We start from the raw sequence: 11,254 nt of genomic DNA, 5'->3' as shown, positions 1-11,254 counted from the left end.
CTGTTTCAGGCTGGACATAAGGAAGAATTTCTTTGCTGTCCGAGCCCCCAAGGTCTGGAACAGCCTGCCATCGGAGGTGGTTCAAGCACCTACATTGAACACCTTCAAGAGCAAATTGGATGCTTATCTTGCTGGGATCCTATGACCCCAGCTGACTTCCTGCTCTTTGGGCGGGGGGCTGGACTCAATCTTCTGAGGTCCCTTCCAGCCCTAATGTCTATGAAATCTCCCTCACTCTACACAAAGAATTATGAGTTCATTTATGAATCAACACCCATGATGTGTTGTCAAAGTATCATTAGAAGGTACCAACTTTGAGGAAGAGACACTACACTCTGGCTTTTCCTCTCTTCCTTGTCTCTCAGTGCAACTATACATTTGTAGGTACTCATTTCCAAAAATGTATCTGATCTCTGACCTCCTGATGCACATGTATTATTAACAACTTATTTAATTTTGAATGTTTTCCTGTTGTCTTAAAAGAAAGAGAAGAGAAGAGCCTTCTAAAACATACAAACTAGCTCACCTGGATTTTCCAACCCCCCCCCGGAAAAGTCAAAATAAACATAGGTGAGGTTTGGACTGTGCTATTAGGTCATTAAAAACCAGACTTGTCAGTACCATCACTCAGCTTCTGACAAGCATACACCTACCTAGGCAATCCCATTTAATCACAAATGGAAACAAAATCTGAACTATATGGAAGCGTGAAAATTTGCAGTTGTAAAGCTTTGCAAGTGCCACTTCAGGCACATACAGGTGAAACAAGACTTAGCCCTTGAAATTCCCAATAATCCTGAAGAGCATCATATAAACAACAAATAAACAAAAAACCTAAACGCCTTGAATTGCTGCTGGAATTTAAGAGAAAGCTAACAAAAGGTAGAAGATCAAAACATGTTTCCCCAATTAGAAAGGACCAAGTGTTACTTTCACATGCTTGGCAGCAAACCCAGAATTGGATCAGAATTACTTCTGGTTCGCTTTCAGGTCTGCCAGGGAGCATGCTGGGGGGGCCCCTGTGCCCCCCTGGCTCAGCAATAGACTAAGGGGGGGACCCAGGGTTCCCCCCCAGACCTAGGAGGCACTAGTCACCAAGCTGGGGGGGGGGGGGGGGGGGGGGGGGGGGGGCGCAGACCCTGCACGCTCCCCAGCAGACTCAGAAGCAGAGCAGAAGTCCTCTGTTCCACTTCTGGGTCTGCTGCCGAGCACACTGGGGACTGCTGCTGTGCTCCTGTGGGGCTCAACGTGCCCCCACATTGCAGCATTCAGTCACCTGCTACCTAGAGGTACACAGAAAAAACGTTTAACAGCTGTGTCTATGTCCGAATCGCTGAATCAATTCGGAGGGTTCCAATTTGATTTCAGAGAGATTAAAGGGTCCTCCGATTTGATTCAGCCACCAGATCAGGCCAAATTAAATCAGGGACCAAAGCTTTGCACAGCCATAGTAGTTTTCCACCTGACTTAAAAAATCACATAATGCTAGGTTTTTGTTTTTGGGGGTTTTTTTAGGCATCCTGAAACTCAGGTACCTAGGTTAAGGCACTATAGATGCTTGAACATCTTCCAGAAGATCTAAGGCTACACAATTTATTTCTTGTTCACTTTCTATAGGCACTTTTAGGAGCTGGAGTAGCTAATCTTTTAGATGCATATGAACAGAAAGTAAGGCATCTTAGGTTATTTTGTCCCCAAAGAGTACATGATATATAGAAGGAAATCTTGAATTACACAGAGAAATTAAAGGCCAGAAATACTGTGCATTATGTTGCACAAACTGATCTCTTGTGGGAAGAATAATTCAGGTACATACCACACCTAAATCATTCATCCTTCCATGATCAAAATTCTACCTTCCTAGGAGGATACTTTAAAGCAATGCTGGGTTACACATAAAAGATATTTATTTCCAGCAGATGCAAAGGAATATTAAGACTGCAGTACTATGGCCAGATACAACCATAAGGATGTCTGCTGTGACTAGTGCTGAGTGATTCCTGAAAGGATCTCTCTTTGTACACTCAAATCTAGCTCCAAAATTAATTCACTGTGGCCACACATGCACATGTGTTCATTTGCAAAACATCTGCGTGATCAAGTTCCACCCAAAATAGATGGCTGAAGAACACTGGATTTCAATACTGCTTAAATGAGTAATCAAAAAAATTAAGTTTAAATACTTGCACCAAGGATGCCTGCATACCCATCCAACCAGATGATACACCTTGTTACTAGTTTGTATAATCCCAGCTAACAACTAGAGTGCACAAGAATTTGTTTTATAAATTTCAAATAATAAAAACTTCAAATGGTAGCTAAACAGGCTTAGTTATTTATTTATATAATTCTCTCAACTTTTCTTTTATACATTTTGTTCACTTAGGGCACCTATACACGTGCTGGACATCTGCTCCAATGCATGCTAATTAGCATGCTTCAGCAACCTCTGCGTCATGTATATTCAGTGTCCCCGTGCTTCAAAATGGCAGCAGGGGTGCTTTAACTAAAGCTTGAACGAGCATCCAAATCCACTCCCTCAAATGAAATGCAGTCAGAATATCATGATATGGGGTAAGGAGAAGAATTTTTTAGGCTCGCCAATTCCCTACATTTCTGTTTCTTAAAAGCTTCATCTACCTGAATTTAACAAACATATTCCCACAATATTAAATGCTGCAATAACACTTTCAAAGGTTTTTTTTGTATAAATATATATACCAAGATGCTCAGCTAGAGCCAACTGCTCAAACTTGTGCAAGCCTCCTTGCCTAAATGCTATGGTATTGTTTTTCTTAAAAATGCATTCAGGAAGAAAAGTCAGCACATAAAAGAGCGGACCATGAACATTCCCCCAGGCCACCGGACTACACTTTACACTGACCTAGCAATACCACAGCAAAGCATCTAACCTAATATCAATGGACCTACCAAAAAAATCAAAAGAAATAGTCCATGAAATCGGCTGCCAAATTGTGGGGCCAGCCACCGTTTTCACAGGCTTATCACGGCAACCCCCCTGCCCATGCCTCTGACTGGCCAAGAGGGCTGCCCATCATGTCAACCTGTCCCTCGCTGCTGATTGACCAAGAGGGCTGCCCACCATCTCGGCTCCTCCCCTTTGCCCCAGCAGCCTCTCTTTGCCCCCCCCACCGCAATGTCAGACCATAGCAGCCATGACAACCACTAGTCCTACTCAGGAGCCAGCACCTTGTGTTTAGTAAGGGTTGGGTTTTTTTGTGGATTTCAGGGGCAATGCCTTATTCTGTGGCTTCTATAAAATACATAAAAATGATGAATTGAGTAGGTCCCTACTCACATCCACACATGGTGTAATGCTCAGATCCTTTTCAAGTCACTATGTTTTCAAAAAATTAGTTTCCATATACAATCATTTTTATTGGCATGGTGGGGTAAGGGCAGGGGGAGACCTAGAACAATTGATAGCAGCACTAAAAAAAAAAAAAACACAACCCAACAATATTTGGAGTCTATACTCCAGGGTTTTAACAGGAAAAAGCTACTATTAGCTTGACATTATGATTCTATGTGGTCAGGAATTCTCTCCTATTCCCCTTGCACAAAAAGTCACTGTCAGTAAAATCATGATCACCACCCCTTTGGAAAACCATTTACTCTGCAGCCAATATTAAAAACACTCAATGGAGTGATGTTTACAGAAACTGGCACTGTGCTGAGGCAAGCAAGTCCACTATTAAGATTACAGCTCTGCAAAAAATCTGAAAGGCCACTACACAGTCAGCCAGATTGGTTAGAGAGTGATTCCTAAAGTTACAAGAACATCACTGTATTTTGTGGATATGAAGCTATTCTTTATCAGAGGTGAGGAGTGGGAGAAAGAAGGGAAAGAGAATTATTGTTTTACAGCTCAAATATCATAACTGTATATTGAACACTGAAACTAGAAGGCCAGCAATACAGCAAGCCATGGTGGGTGCCCCTTAGTTTGCCATTGCTGCACACCCTGGGTTTATCTTCAAGAACAAGGCCACCTGAAATGTATACAATAAAAGCCCTGTTATCTGGCAAGGGTGGGGGATAGGGGGTGTTGGGTATCTAAAAATACCGGTTACCTGAGGCTGGCTGAGTTCTGGTTAAAAGAGTATTCCAGTTAGTAAAATGCCACATAAACAGGGCTTTTACTGTACATAGGATTTGATTTAAAGTCTAAAAGGAATGTTTCCTTTGCAGAAAGAGGGCTTTGGAACGGGATTCCCCCTGTCCGCTAGCACACAGCCTGAGGAAGCTAAATGGTTTCTAATGTATTCTATTAAGCAGCAACAATGGTACTACATTAATAAAACATTAATTTAGCACTTTTCATTAGTAGATCTCAAAGCATTTCATACAGGAAGCCAGTATCACCATCCCCACCTTACATGAGGAAAACAAAGGCTAGAAACATATTATATTGGAAAAGAAAAACCAAACTTTTCATATCCTTAACTACAGAAATGAGATTTTAAATGAAAAAGGTGAGGAGACATGATAGTGTTGTAAGAGATGGCCGTGCTGTCTCTAGGGCCCCTATGCCCCACCAAGAAAGAAAAATCTATGCTACCACAATTGGAAACCCTTTTGTGACACTTCAGTCCCTGCAGTAGTTGGGCTGCAGGTGAGGAGAAGAGAGGAAAGCAGCTGTTGTGGGTTATGAGAGAGTGAGAGCAAGCGAGAGAGGAATAAGGGTGCAAGAGGAGAAGCAACTTTATATATAGGCTTAGCTCATTCTGCAACTAAAGTTCTTGCCTAAAAATCTGTGGAGATGCTTTCAAGCCACTTAATGAGCACGAGAGGGTCCCCCCCACCCCAAGCATTCAACTACTTGGTCGTCAGGTTAATCACTTATGCTGAAAATGCTTACATTCAAACTGGACAGCACCAAGAGTCTGTGCACACTTGTGTCATTTTTTTTCCCCCTACAGCTCCAACTTTGGGGTTCAGAGTTCTCTTTGCTCCCAGCAAAATAAAGAGGGACTAAAAGGTCTCAGCACCTTATAAAATTTGGGCCCTATAAAATTTATAAGCAGCAAAATTAGAGCAGGCATTTTGTGCACTGGAGCCCCCTAAAACACTCTGAATGAATGAGGTTCATTCCTGAAAATGGCAAGAGATACACGCATTCAGTTATAACATGTAAAATGCCAAAACATAAGGGAATCAAGGTCATTTAGTGCATCATAAAATGACTATTGAACACTTGGGTTTAAAAAAAAAAAAAAAGCCTGTTTGTACAGCAAAGAGCAGGACTGCATAGCAAAGCTAGTGACCTCAGGAAGCTGTAAAATACACTAAATCTGGGACAAGTTCTCCAAATAAGATTAGTGCAACTGCATTCCACAAGACAGCACTGATGAAACAGGGTACAGGCACTGACCCGCTGGGGCTTTAAGCAATCCTTTATGGGAAAAGCACTCTGTCCCACATTTGTTTAAGAGACAGATTTTATGTGACATCTATAGCTACAAGTACTGCTTATAATTGTACAGTATAAAGCACAGTGATGCAACAAGAGTACAGAAGTAGCATCTTAGCATGTAGTAGCTGGTGTATTTTGGATAGCAACATTTCAATTCCACAATAACTGCCTTCCTTGGACACATCCTGTTTGGAGGATAAGTACCTTGGGAAAGTTTAAAAAAAAGGTTCTCCTTCAGAGCACTCAGGAACTAAAACTATTGATTCAGTAAGATATATGACTCAATGGTAAAGCTTTAGACTCAGGTTAGCTGAGCCATCCTAGGCCATAAGGTAAAACCTAGGTGTCATTTTCACTTGAGCTGAAAACTTATCCTCTGTAAAATAAGGACACAGGGTATACAACTCAAACACTGACAGTTCTCCAATGCTTTTCCACCATTCCACCTGTTTTTCTAGGACAAAAGTTTTTTTCCCCCCAGTAAATTGTGGGAGAAAGCTCCCAACCATAGACCTGCCCCCAAAAGCAAATGATACACAGTAAGTTAAGGTGGGAATAAGTTCCATAGGAAAATACAAAGTATATTAAAAAAAAAATTCTTTTTTTACAATTTTCAACATGCTACTTTGGGTATTCTAGGAAATTTAAAAAGTGACCCAGTCTGCACCATTTATTATCCTTGTATCTGCTACCACCACACCATCCTTCAGCTCATCTTTCCTGTGATGAGTAGTTGAAAGGGTTAAGACTACTCACAGAGAGTAATATCATGGGGGGGGGAGGAACCTGTCTAAGATCAGGAAGTGCCCAGACTTAGTAAAATATGAAATGCTTAACTATGCAAGACAGTCAAGGGAACATTTCTTTTAAATGCCAATACAAAAAGCCCCCCAAAAACAAAAAAACTCACCCCCAAAACCCCAAATCTCTCACAAAAGTTCCAACCACAGAGAAAGTCGATTTCAAAGTTGTGATTAAGGATGACGATGGCATTCTCTTTCCCGTACTTGTGGTAACTTTCTGGGTCGGTGTAGAGGGTGCAGTCAGTGCCTGACCACCATTCCAGCAACATCACCATCTCTGGAACAAACAACAAAAAGAGTGAATGAACATACAAGATGCAACTGACTGACTGGTGGGCACTTGTGTATGCTGAAAAAACAGCTCTTTGCCTCTTAGCGGGCACAGTAAAAAAAAAAAAAAGTGACCGCAGCTCATCATCTACATCATCTAGCCGGAATCTGAGTATTGGCTGCACGTGTTTTTTAGTACAGCACTGAGGTGGGGTATACAAGGACAAAGAAGTTGAAGGCTTGTTGAAGGAGAGTCATGCATGTGGATTTTAAAATGCAGCAGTCAAGAAAATACCAATTACACCACATGGGCCTAATCTAAAAAGTCACCCTTCCAGGAATGTTCAGCAACTCACTGGATTGCACTCAAACTCCAGGGCTCTCCATAATCCTGAAAATTGGCAAGGAAAAAGAAGGAATTGCACAGTTACTGCAATACTAAAGTTACTGTCTATTGTTACCACTGTTGGCAGAAACTTCCTGACTTTTTCCCCATACCATCCCCCTCAGAAAGAAACCTTGCAAAGAAAGGCTCTATTCTTACTCATCAAATCACACCCAGTTACACAGCAATATCCCATTTGATGCAATAAGTATGCCCAGAGACTTCTGGGCACATACTAAGTGGCCTGCGGGCTGCTAAGTTAGAGTCCTGGGCAAAGGGGTGGACGGGAAGATTCAAAGCCCTCACTGGGTCCTCCCCCGCCCCCCTTGGAGTAGGAGAGGAGGAAATGATTTTCAAGGGCACGAAGATGAAGTCTGATCATTTCACTCCTGTCAGTAAGTTTTGGAGGACACCCCTGAGCTTGGCTGCAGTGACTCGAAACAGTCAGTGCAGTGGTGCAGCACCCTCTTTGGGAGCAGCCTTTCCTGCTGTGGCTGACAGCCTGGAGGTACTCTTTCCAACAGTGCCAATTCAGCAAAGCAAAGGGCCAGCCAATTCCCACAGCAGAAGCTAAGCACCCAAGTATTTTGCACAGGAGAACAGCTGTTAGTTGGGAAGGCTCATTCTATGGCAGGGTGCCATGTCATCAAACTGGTGAAAAAATGTGTTGCTGCCAGCCTTGGCAGAGGCTGCAATCCTCGCCACTCAAACAGCAGTGCTCTCTGACGCCCCTATTTCATGTAATAGGATCAGCATTAAGGGCCTGATCTTGCTGTAAGAAATGTAAAGGCTTTTTTTTATTTGATGGGAACTGTTCCCTAGATGGCGAAGTAAACAGCTGGGGATGAAGAGGATGGGGAAGGTAGGCTGAAACAAAAGATATACAAAAAAAGGGGAAAAAAAAATCACCACCTATTTTCCTACCACAACCAGGGTTCTGTTTACTTTTTGAACTGTTCCCAACTTGGAGAAAAAAAATAAAGTTACTCAGTTACCCTGTCATTTACAATTAGTTTTACATTCTGGTTCCTATCCAAACATAGTGTTCGGGTTTCTAAATGTATTCTGAAAATGTTTAAGTACAGGCAAAAACCAAAACCCTGGTTTTCATGTTCAGAAACGGTTACTGCTATAAGCTGCAGTCCTCAAATCTTAACACATTATGATAAACCAATTTAAAATGAGTTAAACCAATTAAAGTGCATGTATATTACAATTTTATATTGCTTTAGTGATGCTCATTGTCTTCTACAGATTGGATTTTCAATTTTCTGAAGTCCCATTTCCATAAGTCACTTAAGTGCTTATCATCCTTTTAGAATAGGGCTTTGAAAAATTTTGAAAGGCTTCAGCATGCCTAGCTGAAGATGCGGTTAGAATAGTGGTTCTCAACCTTATTAGACACAAAGCATCTCTCAGATGCCAGCTCTTAGCTTTCACTTGTGGGGGTTTTGGGTTTGGGTTTTTTTGCTCGTTTGTTTGGTTGTTTTTTTAAACTTCAGAATAGAGTAATTCTGTTGCAAACTTCAAGTCTATAACAGGTCAGAATTTTTTTTGACATGATGGGTTCCTGTTGGAAGTCTCAGGATTTACCTGTGAATCACTGTGTAGATGTTTGCATACTGACCAGTAATATATTGTGCACATCTCACAGCATCCTAATCAAGAATCACTGGGTTAAAAGGAACACGATCACATTCAGGAGGCAATGGAGAAAGTGGTGAAAGTTCAGCTGTTTTGCATTAAACTCCAAAGGCATGTTGTTAAAGCAGTGATTCTCAACCAGGATGCTGCAGCACCTGGGGTCGCCTTAATACACTTTCAGGGTGCAGAAGCATACCATGCAACACTAGCACTATTAGGTATGGAAACATGATTCACAAAATAAACCCAGAGATTTCAAATAGGAATCCACAGTGGTAAAAGCACTCTGATGTGTTGTGGTCTCTTCTGAATTCTTTGCAAAACGATTGCTCTATTATATGCCTGCAGTCAATACATGAGCAAAAATAAAAAAGAGCTGACATTTTTGAGGGACTCCTTGCATCTAAAAAAGTTTGAGGACAACAACTTCCTTAAAGCTACTTGCATCCACTGATGTATATGGAAGTCACAAATGATGCAACAGAGTTGAAAGAAGGTAAAAAGCCAAGAGGGAGATGCTACAGCTTAGGCTATCTTCCTTGTTAGGAAGGAAATTACCTTATTTAGTCAAATTTAAGGTGAACCTCCCAATAATTAGATTTCATATGTAGAAAATTTAACATTTATTATAATTTTCTATTAAATTATTGGGTGGTCATCTTGAATTCATTCCCTCAACACCATAGGGGCAGGCAGCTTGCCGCCTGCTTGTGCCTGGCCCCTGCCAGCCCCTCTTCCCTGCAGCCACAGGCCCCTGCTCCCCACAGCCTCTGCTCCTGCTCTTCCTTGCCTCCTAGCCTCTGCTTCCCCTCTCTCTCCCTTCCTTTGCTCAGTGCTAGCAAGTTCAGTCCCTGATCTAGCTTAAGGCACACAGACAGCCCCCAGCACAACCCCCAGAGCAACTGTGCGGGATACATGCTGCTGCTGCTGCTACAGGGGCCAGCCCACTGGCACAAAGCAAAGGTAAAAGGGGGAAGAAAGAGGGAGGGGGGAGGTAGGAGAGCAGAGGCTATGGGAGGGAAGAGGCACACTGCAGCTGCAGTCCCAAACCTGGGTAGGGGCTAAACCCAGAGCTGCAGTCACCTGTGCCCACCCCCTATCCACCACTCCTGTACACAATTCTAAGATGAGGTGCTTCCCCCCCCCCCCCGTTAAATGGAGGGAAAAAACCTCATCTTAGAATTGATTAAATACAGTAACGTACACCAACACACACTGCACCAACTATCTGTGCAGGGGTATAAATAGATTGAAGTCATCATAATTTGGTATCTCTTTCAACTTTGCCCTGTTTTCAGATGCAGTAAAAAACAGTAAGGTTCCAGAGAACAGAGTGACTATATAATAAAGCCATTCATTTCTTCATCTCTGTATGGCTATCATATATTGGTTTGATGATGCAACCACTGATGTCACCACCGTGCTGCCAATTCTCATAAAATTCAGTTGCAAGGCTTTGAAAATTTCCTTTCAACCCCAGCTGGAATTGCAAGCCTGCATGAAGATCTCAGCTCTTGATAAGCTCTAAAAGTTTCCTAGTACTTACCATGGAGAAAAGCTTGGACAAAAAGAAGAAAAAAAAACCCACACAAAAATAAGCCATGATAAGTACACACTAGAGACTCAGAAACCAGTCTCAACCAGGATGAAGAAAAATTTGTAAATCTACAACTAGAAACACTTTTGTGGTTGCAAAATTTAGAAAAATCTCATCCGCAAATAACCAACTAAGTGGCCTTGGGAGGGACAAGAGGAGGAACATGCATGACATTAAGTTTTCCTTTGATGATTCAGATCTTGGCAGGAACTTGGTTAGGGAAGGTCCCGACTTAAGGAGGTTGGACTAGATGACCTCCTGAGGTCTCTTCCAGCCCTATTTTTCTATGCTTCTATGAAGTGAACCCCCACACACCTCCAGCATTTAAAATCCCATGATTTCTGAATGATTAGGATGGGTGACACTCCAGTGTCAACATGCTTGCCCTTTATTTGCAAGCTTTTGGACACACATGCCCTTCTTATTATTCTACCCTCTAGCTCACCTGTGAAATAGGAATTTTCATTTCTACCTGGAAGAAATTTTACAATCTTTGCATTCTCCTGAGGAAGGGCGTGCGTGCCTGAAAGCTTGCAAATAAAGAAAAGGGGTTTTTGCAACTATCTAGTTGATCTAAATAAAAGATATTGCCTGTAGCACACTGACTGCTTGTATTTCTTTGACCGACACAGCTACAACCTTTATCCCCGAAACATTCTTGCTCAATTTAGATTAGGTTTCTATATGTTGGTGTTTTCTTCCAGGAAAAACACTGTTTAGGAAAAAGGCTAGAACAGCATTAGCTAAGCAGGTAGACAGGCAAAGAAGGTAAAAGCATGGATCAATTTCAACACGAAAAAAAAATCAAAGCCCTTCTCATTCAATCTAGCAGAGATCAGAACCAGGGAAGCCTCCAAAATCATTTATTTTCTAAAAGGTGAAATCTGCACATGGCCAAGAACAAAACTACGTTTTTCAATATTCATTAGCTAATGATTGCTTGAGGCTTTGAGATGATATTGCACCACTCATAACAGAGTAGTTGGGAATGATGGGGAGAGAAGGAAAAAAAAAAAAGTCTGTCTGCTAAAATTAAAAATTCAGACTAAGGATCAGCCTTCATTCAGACAGCAATAGTTCAACTTAAGTTAGTATGCGTAAGGTACAATGACTATATC

At 41.9% G+C, this 11,254-nt stretch overlaps 1 protein-coding gene across 1 annotated transcript in view; it reads right to left on the bottom strand.

Annotated features, from left to right (window-relative positions):
• The window catches only part of AGPAT4 (1-acylglycerol-3-phosphate O-acyltransferase 4), a 222,095-nt gene that overhangs the window by 84,143 nt on the left and 126,698 nt on the right, over positions 1 to 11,254 (bottom strand). The window contains exon 3 of the mRNA XM_019526946.1: positions 6,348 to 6,517. Coding sequence (XP_019382491.1) covers positions 6,348 to 6,517 — 170 coding nt within the window. The remainder of the gene's footprint in view (positions 1 to 6,347; positions 6,518 to 11,254) is intronic.

The sequence above is a fragment of the Gavialis gangeticus genome, unplaced genomic scaffold, assembly GCF_001723915.1.
Source record: "Gavialis gangeticus isolate Ggan-Ray unplaced genomic scaffold, GavGan_comp1, whole genome shotgun sequence".
In the NCBI taxonomy this organism is placed as follows: domain Eukaryota; kingdom Metazoa; phylum Chordata; order Crocodylia; family Gavialidae; genus Gavialis; species Gavialis gangeticus.
This window is presented reverse-complemented; position numbering and strand designations above follow the sequence as displayed.